Source organism: Carlito syrichta, unplaced genomic scaffold, assembly GCF_000164805.1.
Source record: "Carlito syrichta isolate Samal-C Ts95f unplaced genomic scaffold, Tarsius_syrichta-2.0.1 Scaffold304779, whole genome shotgun sequence".
Taxonomy (NCBI): Eukaryota; Metazoa; Chordata; class Mammalia; order Primates; family Tarsiidae; genus Carlito; species Carlito syrichta.
In genome coordinates, this window is record NW_007248875.1 from 190366 (window position 1) to 203978 (window position 13613).

Here is a 13613-nt window from a genome sequence, read left to right on the forward strand (position 1 = left end):
AGTAGCTGGAACTACAGGTGCGCACTACCACACCCGGCTAAGTTTTTTGATTTATTGTAGAGATGAGGTCTCGTCAAGTTACCCAGGTGGGTCTCGAACCCGCAGACTCAGGCAATCCACTAACCTCAGTCTCCCAAAGCGCGGGATTACAGGTTGCACCTACAGGCTGCACGGGATTACAGGCAGCCGAGCCCGACTTGTACTAACTTTCAAAATCTTTCTTCATGTCTATAAACCAACCAAACTTATTCATATTATTCTTTGAATTTCGCCTTTCATATGTTTTCCTTTATATAGAACCATTAAAAAAAAACAAAACTTACTTAAGTTTGAACGTTGAGCCCTTTGACATCCATGGACGATCACTGCTGCTACGGGAGACTCCAATCCATGCTTCAGATAACAGGGAGGCCAGAAGTTTCTAACAGAAGATTTTTTAAAATAATTTAAATGATCATAATTGAGTTTATTAATTTTTAAAAGTGTATATAGTGTATTTTTTTCTTAAAATTCTTAATTTTAAGCAATGAATATATTAAACTATATATTAAAGTAAAAAACCAGTTTTTGTAGTGCCTACTTTTTTTTTTAAGATGTGGGGTACAATTTAGGGTTAGGTACATAAGTGGGCATCGGACAGGTGAAGTTTGTGCCTCCCATTGGTTCTCACCTTGGTTTGGGATCAGGAAACCTTTTTAATGTTATGTGGCCATACCCCCTCCATCCCCTAGCAGTGACCTGCTACTGCCAATCTCTTTCATGAAGTATTATGATAAATGTGCAGGGTCCACTTATGAGTGAGAACATGTGGTACTCAGTTCTTTGTGTCTGTGATAGATCATTGAATATGATAGACTCTAAATCCATCTGAGTTGCTGTGAAGTCCATAATTTTGTTCTTCTTTGTGGCTGTGTAATATTCCATCCTGTATATGTACCACATTTTTTTAATACAGTCCACTTTCAGTGGGTAGCATGGTTGACTCCATGTTTTTGCTATTGTGAATAGTGCCGCAGTAAACATACGTGCACAGGTATCTTTTTGGCTGAATATATATATTTTTTTTTACAAATTCAAGGGGTATAAGAACATTTTTATTACATGTATATATCGCCTGGTGGTGAAGTCCAGGCTTGATGTGCAACTATCATCTAAATAATGTACACTCTACCCATTAAATAATTTCTCATACCTCATCCCCTCCCTCTCTCCCACCCTTCAGTGTTTTCAGTGTCTGTTACTTCACTTTTTATGTCCATCTGTACCCACTTACATATGAAAACATGTAGTATATGATTTCCTGTTTCTGAAATATTTTGCTTAAGATAATCTTTAGTTCTATTCCTATTGCTACAAAAGACATGGTTTCTTTTTTATGGTCATGTGATATTCCTTAGGGTATGTGTGTATGTTTGTGTGTGTGTGTATTATAATACCTTTGACGTTCTGAACGTCATCAAATGTCTTTTTTTCAATATTTCCTTTTTTTTATGAGCAAAGAAAAAGGTCATTGCTGGGAGGATAAGGTGAGTAGGGAGGATGTTCCAATACAGTTATTTGTACAGTGCTGCCAACAAAAGTGCATGGTGGCAAGTTCGCAACCTTAATTGTCATACCTCAACAAATAATGATGACAGGTCTGTTTATCATTCCAGAGAAAGAGTTTCAAAATTGCTTTGATGGATGAACTAGGCACTGGCATTGGTGCATAGCTTCCAAAGGGGAGTACTCGGAAGATGACCATAGTGATATTCAGCAATGAGTTATGTAGCACTTTTCCAGGATGATTCATGAATCTAATTGTCAGACCTCACACATACATATCACATTGTCTTTATCCAATCATTTGTTGGTGAATTGCTTCCATATCTTTGCTACTGTGAATAATGCTGCAGTAAATGTATACTACACGTCTCTTCATTTGCTTTCATTTGTGTAGATACCCAGTAGTGGGTAGGTTGGATTAAATGGTAACTCTGTTTTTAATTTTTTGAAAAATCCCCAAATTGTTTCCCACAGATATTGTACTAATTTACATTCCTGCCAATAGCATCTAAGGTTATTTTTTTCTCCACATGCTTGTAATCATCTGTTACTTTTTTTTTTTTTTTTTTGAGTTGGAGTCTCACTTTGTCACCCAGACTGGAGTGCAGTGGGCACTCCTGGCCACCACAGACTCGACCTGCTGGGCTCCGGCCATCCTTCCACCTCAGCCTTCCAAGTAGCTGGAACTACAGGCACATGCTACCACACCCAGCTAATTTTTTGATTTATTGTAGAGATGAGGTTCTCACCAAGTTGCCCAGGCGGGTCTCGAATCCACGGGCTCAGGGAATTCTGACTGGTGTAAGATGGCATCTCATTGTTTTCATTTGCATTTCTCTGATGATTAGTGATGTTGAGTATTTTTGTATGTTTGCTGGCCACTTTCACATTTTATTTTGAATAATGTTGATTTAGAAGGAACTCTTAAGTGCATAACTTAATAATGTTATTCTTCCTCTCAAGTTAGTAGTAAAAACTATGATTCACATACTTTGTTATCCATGTTGACAAAACATCATACATTTGAAGAAGTTCTCCAGGTATTGTGACTAAATAAATGTATTAACTTAACGTTATTCATAATTTGATGTTTAGAAGGAAATTAAAAAGCTACCATTGGTCAAAATGCTAAGAACTTCCCTTTGATTGTTTTTTAGGGGTGCCACACTATTTTATACCAGATAAGCTCCCATTTTCATATGTTTTCATTTTGATTGTATACCAAAGTTCCAAGAACAGATGGTATATACTCATTTCTCTGTACTATTCCCTACTAGATCCAACTATAAGCTATAAAGTTAATGAAAGACACAAGCAAAGGAAAACTCTAAATGGTGGAAATAGAAAGCTGAAATGGTTTGAAACCTGAGGATCAGGGATTAACAGAGTGGCCAGGAATTGTAAATCCCCACCCAACAGAGAAAGTGAAGTAGACTTGCAGTCTCCCAGCACCTGACCTAGCAGTGTTTATAATATTAAAAGACAGGGTAATAGTTTGGGGAAGAGACAGTTGTAATGAAGACATATACAAGAATGGGGCTCTTGGTGCTAGAAAAGTCTGTTTCATTATATTTTTTTGCATGTGTCCATTCGCTTTGTGATTGGTCTGCACAATTATGATATACTTAGTTGTTTAATACAATTATATAGTAAAATTAAGTAGCAAAATTTGTTTTAGAATGAAAGTATTTATAGAAGCATGGTTTTCTATGAAAAACAAGAATTGCCGGGCTTGGTGGCTCAGCCTGTAATCCCGCGTCTTTGGGAGGTTGAGGTGAGTGGATTGCCTGAGACCGTGGGTTCACGACCCGCCTGGGCAGCGAGACCTCATCTCTACAATAAATCAAAAAATCAGCCGGGCATGGTAGCGCATGCCTGTAATTCCGGCTACTTGGAAGACTGAGGCGGAAGGATCGCCGGAGTCCAGCAGTTCGAGGCTGTGGTGGCCGGGAGCGGCCACTGCACTCCAGTCTGGGTGACAGAGTGAGACTCTAACTCAAAAAAAAAAAAAAGAAAAAAAAAGAAAAAAAAAAAGAAAAGAAAAGCAAGAATTGAAAGTAATTAAATGTGTATTGATAGAGTATAAATATAAATAAACTATTTTAAGTTAAGTGATAAAATTTTCAAAGTTGAACATAATTCAACAAAATACGTGCAATCATAAAGATTACTTCTACAAATACATTATTGAATCAAATACCCTTTTATACAGTATTTAAAACATTTAAAGTCTTACCACTTCTTCTTCATTATCTATATAAAACAGACTGGCATTCATAGACGCACATGCCATCACACTCTCATCCCAAGTTTTTATTTCATTTCCAATGTAATAACAGCTGTTGAAGTACGTAAACCACTCCTCTGGACAGCGACTGCAATTATATGCTGGGGAAAGATTGTGAGTTACTATATAGAAACAATATGAATATTTTTAATTAAAACAAGTTACAAATTAGCAATGGTTTCTCTCTCACACACACACACACACACACACACATACACATTTGTCTTATATCTATGCATCCTCACAGGTTTGTATATATAATACAAAAAAACCACTTTCTCATACATATACACATACAATTAGGGGCAGCCTCTTCTCCCCTCATTGTGTTCACACATAAAGAAAACCAACGGACAAAAATTAATCTTACACACATCTTGAAATCATTGAACAGATGTACTTTTTCTTTAGAATGGTAAAATTATTTATCACCTATGATATTAGAGCAGTAGGAATTTGTGACAAAATAACAAAGAAGAGGGTATGGTGATTATGAATATTTATATTTATTGATGGAGAAAAGGGAATATTTTCTTATAATTTTTATTTACAAATATTTATTGTTAATTTTTATAATTTACTTTCCCACTAATAAATCTCTGGTTATTTTTGCATAGCTAAGATCATTATAGATTATAAACTTAATTATTTATCAGCACTTTGGAAATCATTATGTACCTTTCTGGGTTCTTGTATTTTGGAAAGAATTGACCTGCTTCTTTGTTGCAGTAGCTAGAAGAATTAAAATAAATCTTCATAAAAAAGTTAGTAATGAATAAGGCATACAAATTTTAGTTTTTTTGAATTTTAGTATATTGTTCAGATATTGAAAAATTTAGAATTTTATAAGGAAAAATATATAATGTAATGAAAGCTTTGGAAAAACATTTTAAAATCATAAAGATCTAAGTTCGACATCTCATACAGTAATTCATTTAACCATTTTCAAAAATTAATTTCTATTTCTCAGTAAGAGTTTTAGTTTTTAGAAAATGTTTTCAGAGTTTAAAATCAGAACATATAAATATATTTCAAGGCAAATACTTTATATTTATTCTTTAATTTATACTTTTAGCAAATTCAGAATAACCATTCAATGTTTAGTTCAAAAGCACATGTTAAAATGAAAATTCCATTCCCTGATATTATAAAATTTTTAGAGGAACTTCTAGTCATTATGGTGAAAAATTCCCCTTTTATTCTTCCAAAATACACTTACAAAGAATAATAACTGTTGCTATCATGGTCACAATTAAGGCAAGACAGATGATTCCCAGGATTGCAGCAATGAGCTTCTCTGGAGGTGATAATAAATCTGCAGAAAGGGAAATAAAAACACGGAGAAAGAAAAGATGGAGACAACTGTATAGAAGATTTATATACAAGAAAATCCACATGTATAAGAATCATATAGATAAACTCAGATTTCAACCCCACATACCAGATAATAATCATTCTATGAAGATATACCATTACATTTTAAGTAAATAATATTCTCCATGACTTGCTGGACAAAGACTACGCATTTCAACAATGTCTGGGTAAAATTAGTCTTCTTATTTCATATTAAAATATCATAATTCATCTTGGAACTCTGATCTTCAGAAATAAAAACCATGTTAGCCCTCCTTGCTCCTTCCCCACACCTCTGGACCCTAGCTGCATATACTGGGCATGTATGCTGAGGATCTATTCAATGCTTTACCTTTGCAGTGGGAAATGTTGTCATTGTCTTGAAAATCCTGAGAAGCATTTTGAAGATTTAATTCCGCATAGGTTATTTCCTGTTCAGTTACTAAAATGGAGCTCAGATTGCCCTTAGGTTTTCTTTGCTGTTTCTTTGGATTTGAGGGCAAATTCAGTTCTGTGTAGATTACTCTTTGATTATCCATCTTTGTAGCTGTGTGAAATCAGGAACTATATAACATCAATGCTTAAGAAGTTAATAAATGATTTATAATGACAAGATCCTTAGTTCAAAGTGAGCAAAATGGAGAGTAAGTACCGATACTCATTTTGAATTGAAGAACCTAAGGTTATTGTTCTAATTTCCTTAGAGCTTAAACAAGTTTCTTATAGAAACGCATTTATTTTAAAAGAAAAGGTTTATACATTTGACAAAATACTATGACTGGTGCAATAAAAAGCAATAAATTAGTAAAAAATAAAGGAGGTTTTGGATAAAAATATACTTATTAGTTAAAATTTGATTTTAATATCAATACATGACTATAACTGTATTAAAAATTAAGATCAGTAAAACCTATATCTTGTTTTTATGGTAATTTTGAAATTTAATGTTTGTTAAGTCTGATCTGTACAAGGAGAGCATGAATGTTGACACATATATTGCTTTTTTACTAAATTACTTTTTATTTAATAGCTTATACTCATTTATTGAAACGCATAAAGAATTATCAAACATTTTTTGAATGGCTGATGAGTTCTGAGAAATTATTTAAAAATACAACAAATTTTATGTTGGAAAATGTTACATGACATAATAAGCTAATGCATGCCAGTATTAGAGTCATTGCTAAATTTTTAAAAATACCTATTTCATAGACATATTGACTACTTCCTGGCTAAAATATAAAGCCATAAAACAGTAAATAAATATGTAGATAATTTATGTAAGAACAATTTTGCTTTAATTGGAGACAAGTATTTTGTGGTTGCCAAAGTGAGTCAAAGTCCTTTTAGTTTGTGTATTTGTAATAATTCAGATAATGTAATTTAATAATTTAGTAAGTGGGCACTGGAATTAGTGAGATCTAGAATTAACTCTGGTTTTAAAACTTATAATGTATATCCTTTAAAAAGTTATTCAATATCTAATAACCTAGCTTATTAATCAGAAATGAGTATCGGGGACAGATTTTTTACATGTATTCATATATGTACTGCATGCAAAGCATTTATCACTAAATTTGGCAGTTAATGCTTTCAATAAATGTCCACTGTTTTAATTTTTATTTATATCATAATTACTATTTTATTGTTTTTTATTTATGTCAGTTAATGCATAGAAAATACGTCATTAGACAAGCTTCTTACACAAGTGTGGAACATCTTTCTACAATATTTTGATCAACTCATAAAGTATTTTGATTATTTCTTAGTAACGTTAGTATGTTATGTAATCTACTTCCTTTATTTTTATTAAAAATAAAAATTGCTTTTATTTAATTTGCATAAGTGTCTGAGGTACTGTATTTGACTTTATTAATTTATTTTAATAATCTAAGAATAATGACTAACCTAAATATAAATGTTATATTATTCAAAGATATGCAATGTACTGATTACAAAATCCAAAATTAATTAATAGTTATGATATTTATAAGTTTCATTTACATTAATATCCAAATATGTGCGAATGCACTTAACTAGCTCTACACTGACAATAATTTGAAAACTTTAAGAAATCCTCCAATATATTTCAGGTCTCTATCCTGAATTATTTGAATAAAGATATCAATGTTATATTTTAATTTTATTGTATAATAATTGTAGCTTCATTGCATCACATCTAGCACTTGTAACCTCCCACTAAATGAGGCAAGCTAATAGAGAGAGGAAAAGTAGCAACACATACCTTCTGTCTTCAGAAAGTCATGCATCCTTTAGTGGAGATGCTGAGTAATAAAAGGTGAAATTTAAAGGCATAAATCCAGAACAACAACAAACAATATCTGTTTTCTTCACTGACTACCCTGTGAAGGCTTAGAGTGAGGCAAGAGTGGAAAAAGTAGATTTCTCATCTCAATCTCTCACTTAAGGTTTGAACAGGAAATTCTCATGCAAGGGCTCTTTTGAAATCAGTTTATTTCATTGCACACTTGCAAAATATAGGAGATTTTGGGCACCTGTAAAAATGGCCAAAGTAGGTTTTGAACATATGTCATTTAGTTTGTTCTTATGTAAGTGCCTCTGATAAATTATCTTTGTATTCTACAAGACATGGAGGATAGAGTTACCACATATATAGTTAACATTTTTCCATCTCAATCAAAAACATTGCCAACTTGACTTGTTAAGCGTCTTAGCTGTTTAAAAGCCACTTGTCGACTAGATTGCTGGATATTAAGCATTACAAATGTCTTTCCTCCATATCCTTATTATGTCACACTATTATGATAGAAAGAACTCTAAAATTTATAACACTGCCAACATGAATTTGCTAATATTCATCACTAATTATTTCTCTGTTTTAACTTACTGTAGGTGGCACAAACACCATTTTTGCTAAAGTTATATTCTTGACTTATCTGCAATAGTCCTTAGATTCCTGCAATTAATGTTTTAAAGAAATTATTTAATTTTTAAATTTCTCTTGATAAAAATAAATATATCTGGAATGATAAAACATTAATCAATGGTATAATATTAAATAACTGTTCACTATATTCTACATTCATTCATCCATCCTCTACCATGACAAATTATTACTATTTTAATAGGAATATTTAATTGCAAATGACAAAGACCCAAGTCAAACTATACATGGAAAATAAAGTAATTTTGAAATCTCACCTGGGAGGTAAACTCAGCAAGTTGGTATAATATGAGGTTCTCCATTTATATCCCTCTAAGGCAACAAAAAACATTCAGTTATCCATGGATAAAAGTACCTTAGTGGGAGCCTCAGGATTCAGGGAGGAGTTTGTAAAACCCCAGAGGAGTACAAAATCTAGGAGGATTGTTTTAAAGGATGCATTTGCACCCAAATGGCAGACTCACTGACAGGGATTCGATCTCCAGACATGAAAATGGCCCCATAACCTTGTGCACTTGACTTCAGCCCCATTTGCCTTTGGTTGTGCTACCAAAGATATCTACTAAGGGAACCAGGAGGGGAAACACACTAGTGCTCAGGAGATAGGCCTATCAACAGTGGTCTCTGTGTGTCCCATGAAAAAAATCCCTTTAACTTGGCTTTAGCTGGTCTCAGCTACAATCTGAGATCAGTCCTGCATCCACATAACCTTTTGGATAGATATGCACATCTGTGTCCCTGAGATCAGCAAGCCTATAGAAGACACTGAATGGCCATGAGTTTCAGCTGCAGCCCCTCTCAACTGTGGCCAGGTTCCCCACAGAAAATTGCTGAGAGACTCACCCATCTTTGCTACCAGTACAGGTTTCCCGACTTCGGTTCCACAGCCCATCCTGAAACATCCCTGAATCTTGAGACTATCCCTTCCAGCTGACCAGTTTTGCCTGCTCAAGATCTAGAAGAGGGTCCTGTTCATCCATATCTACTGGCAGACCATTAACGTAGGTTCTACAGCAGATCTTATAACATGTTTGATGGTCTCTGACTTTTACTATTTAATTTTACTATTCCTGAACTATGTAAGAACATAAAACCATCCACCTCCATTGTGTCACTTTCCTATTTTTTGTTGCTACATGTTTTATTTGTAAACTTGTAAAATAAGATATTATTATTGTTGCTGTTTTAAACTTCATTCCTTCACACATTTATCTGGAAAGAGCTCATTTTTTAAATTTAGTTTTTGCTTTCACCTGTGATTATATTCTATTGGCCTTAAGAATTTCCTTTGCTATTTTTTGTACTGCCTGTCTTCCAATTGACAATTTTATCAGTTTTTTTCTGAAAATTTTATTTCATATACATTTTTGACACTATGTTTTCTTATTATGTAATTTAAAATTTTTAGATTTTTAATTTATTTTATCACTTATTGCTATTATACCTTTTACTTTGACTTACAGAGCCTGTTTGATAAACATAAGCTATATTATTTTTGTTTTTTTTTGATGACAGTGGGTTAGTCTGATATTATAATTTGATTTGTCTTTGAGAAATATGACTGTTATGTATGTTAGTGTAATTTTCTTTACTTTATGCATTATTTGGTTTATTGAGATTCTTGAAGTTATGACTTAATGTCTTTAATAATTTGGGGAAAATCCTTAGCCATTATATTTTCAAATGGTTATTCTGTCTCATTTTCTTTTAATCCCTCTTCATTTCTAATTTTACCTACTTTAAAGCTTTGTACTGCAACACATCTCACATGCTTTGTATTGTTGATTTTTAGTTAATTAAAATTTTTTTTCTCTGTGCTTTCTTTTAAATATTTTCTACAGATTTGCTTACTTGTTGAATAATTTAGTGTTCTCTTGTGTCCAATGGATGACAAAACTCATCATTCAATTACTTAATTTTAGATATTTTATTTCTAATTCTAAATATCTACTTATTTTACATAGATTCTAATATCTACAAAATTTTTATACTTCCACTTTTTTGTCCACTTCTCTATTATGTGTTTTAATCTTTTTTTAATATATATTTTTTATTTTAAAGTTGTGGGGTACAGTTAAGGGTTAGGTATACAAATAGTCATTGTGCAGGTACCCTTGTTGATGAGGTTTGTCCCCTTTTCCCCAGACAGATATTGACTACCATTAATCCCACCTCCCTTCCCCTCCCTGTCTCCCCCCATAGTTTCCTGCCACTGTCAATCCTTTTCTTGTAGTATAATGGTTGTTGTTCAATGACCACTTATGAGTGAGAACATGTGATGCTCAGATCCTTGTTTCTGTGAGAGATCACTTAATATTATAAACTCTAATTCCATCCAGGTTGCTGTGGAATTCATGATTTTGCTCTTTTTTATGGCTGCGTAATATTTCATTGTGTATATATACCACATTTTAAAAATCCAGTCCTCTTTTGATGGACAGCATGGTTTGTTCCATGATCTTGCTATTGTGGACAATGCTGCAATAAACATACATGTGCAGATATCTTTTTTTATAGAGTGAATTGAGTTCTTCAGGGTATATTCCCAGTAGGGGGATTGCGGGGTCATATGGAAGGTCGATTTTTAGAGTTTTTAGGAATTGCCACACTGATTTCCACAGAGGCTGTACTAGTTTGCACTCCCACCAACAGTGTAGAAGTGTTAGTTACAGTTTATTTAGTCATAGTTTACCTATTCTTAAGTTTGAATTATTTACTCTTATTTTCTGATTTTTCTATTGAATATTTTTCACATATTTTTGCCCTTTTCAATTTTTAAAAATTCTACCTTATGCTATATATTGAACTTAAAAAACTTTAAAATGCAGGCATTTTATCTTCCAATAGGAAAATATTCTTCCATTATGATTGGACAGATCTGGTGAGGAATTAAACACCTCAGTTCAATCAGGAAATGACCTACTGCTGAAGTTGTTATAGTCTGAATAAGGCTTGTTTAATTGCCATTCTTCCAAGTTTTTGAATAATGCTATATTAAACATCTTTCTTTTCAGCCCTTAAAAACTGTGAAAAACCCACACTTGTACTTCAGAGATTTCTAATCCAGTTTTTAAGTTTCAATAATGTTTAGTTTCTAATTATCTCAAATGTCAAGTTAAGGAAGCCAGCCATGTGTCTGAGTTGATATGTGTACTCCTGCATTTCATTCACATCTCTATGCTATCCATAAAACTGTGATATTTATAATTAATTGTTTTACTTTATAGTTGTTGCAAAGAAGCAGTGGTGGGATGTGACTTCGTATATTTTTCATGGATGTGTTAGTTCAAGTACACAAATCTTAAAGGTAAATAAGCTAATATATGTTAATAGAAGTTCAAGATAGTTTATTTTTTATTTTTGGAGATAAAGTAAGCAATGTTTAGCAAGTCATATGAGAAAACTTCTAATAATTTAGAAATATTACTTTTTATATTAAGGCTTATGTGATTATAAGATCTTCAATTAAAATTTATATAATTTCTGAATATATGCTATAATAAATCTAAATGAGCAACCAAATATAATATCTAAAAATAAAAGCATTAAAGAAGTTAAAACAACAGCAAGCATTTGACAGCAAATAGAACAAGGAAAACATAAATTTGTGTAATAATATAGAGAGTATATGTGGAAGTTGAAGGAAAAGGTAAGAAATGTGAATGAACTAGAGAAAATATTCTAGTTTACATTTACTTGGTGTATTTGAGAATACAGAATCTAATTCATATTTTTCAATCTTATGAACTAGCATAAACTATGTCTACAAATTAGTTTTCTAATATTAAATGTGTGTACCAATAAAAAAGATCATAACAATAACACTTACAATAGTAAATATAAGGTTGTGGGCAAAATTACTTTAGAATATGACATTTTCTATTTTTAAGAATATGGAATTGGCCAGGCAAGGTGGCTCATGCTTATAATCTCAGAATTTTGAGAGGTCAAGGTAAGGGGATTGCCTGGGCCCAGAAAGGGGGACAGTGTCTCTACAAAAAACAAAACAAACAACAAAAAATTAGCCTGACATGGTGGAAGATACCTGTATTCCCAGGTACTTAGGACACTAAAGTAGAAGAATCATCAGAGTCCAGAAGTTGTAAGCTGTGGTGGGCTTTGATTGTGACAGTGCATCCTAGCCTGGGTGACAAAGTGACACCCCAAATTTATATATATTCTTACCCATTATTTGGTTATACCATAAACATTTTAAACTAATATTTTAAAATAAAAACATAATTATGTTGAAAAAAATATGTGGAATGTCATTTTTAAAGTAAAAGAAGTTAGATTTATCCATCCATGCATCTCAAACAGCTAAAAGAGATACCAAATGCTAAGAAAAAAAAAGAGGTTCTTTTGGGCATTGAATAACAGACAGTACAGAAATGTGATTCCTAAAAATGGAAAATGATAATGTGAATCTTATAATCACAAACAAGTTCTTCTTTTAGTCAGTCTACAGGCTATAGAATAAAGAAGGGCATCCAAAGAGAAATCAGCAATCTCACTGAGTTGAGTAAGTAATTAATAACAGTTTTCCAGAATACATCCTACAGAGAATTTGCAGGGTTCACTTTGAACACAGGCTGTGGCAGAGAAAGAAGCTTGGAAGTTTGCAGTTGATTCATTTGATGTCTTTGTTGATTACTAATGTGCCATTTGAGAGAAGAAAATAACATCAGAAAGAAGTAAGTGAAAATAAAAAATTAAACAAAAAATTCCCAGGATTGACAATAACTTAGAATAATTCCTGCAAGCAAGACTAGAATGCACTCATAATATAATTTATATCAGATAGAATCTCAAAACTATAAGTAGTAAAAATGAAGTCTGTGCCAAATACATAATAGCAAGCTTAAAAGTAAGTTTTTAAAAGGGGCAAACTGATACCAAGTAATTGCTAATCAGAATTAATTAATAACTATTTTTAAAAATACCAAAATTTGGCAACCAAAAGTTAAAAAATATTGTATAGTATCTGCCGGAGTCCAGCTCCACAGAGAGAATCAGGGCCTGACTGTAGAGAATCGGGAACAGCGACGAAGAAAAGATGAAGACGACAGGAATCCTCTTCCTGGGGAGAGCTCAAGACTCTGCCAATTTTTATTCCATTCTTACAAGCTTATACGTTTTTTTTTACTGACTCTCCTACCCACAAAATGTATCCCATGTTATACATTAAATGTTTACATCATGTTTTTTCTTTTGTTTATGGGGAAGTTGACCTTTATAAGTTTCATTTTGTTTCTTCCTGCTACCAGGTGGTGTGAGAAGATACCAGCTGCCAATTTATCAGCCACTTCCTGTGACCCCTAGGTCACCTGAATCTTTTCCCTTCGCTATTCTATTTCTTTTCCTTTACTAATCTATTTTCTTAATTCTACCCTTATATATACTTTCAGCAGCAATATATTGACTTGTTTTTTCTTTTAAATAACCACCCTTATCTTACCCACTACGAATTCTTAATACTATTAATTTAAAAATTTAACTTTC

At 32.6% G+C, this 13613-nt stretch overlaps 1 protein-coding gene across 1 annotated transcript; it reads right to left on the reverse strand.

Annotated features, from left to right (window-relative positions):
* Positions 1 to 319: 319 nt before the first annotated feature.
* Positions 320 to 5724, reverse strand: LOC103263270 (NKG2-A/NKG2-B type II integral membrane protein-like). The gene is made up of 5 exons (XM_021713889.1): positions 5538 to 5724; positions 5052 to 5147; positions 4511 to 4564; positions 3782 to 3933; positions 320 to 421 (listed from the first exon to the last, which is right to left on the reverse strand). The coding sequence occupies exons 1-5, from the start codon at positions 5722 to 5724 to the stop codon at positions 320 to 322; spliced, it is 591 nt and encodes a 196-aa protein (XP_021569564.1).
* Between the last annotated feature and the right edge of the window lie 7889 nt (positions 5725 to 13613).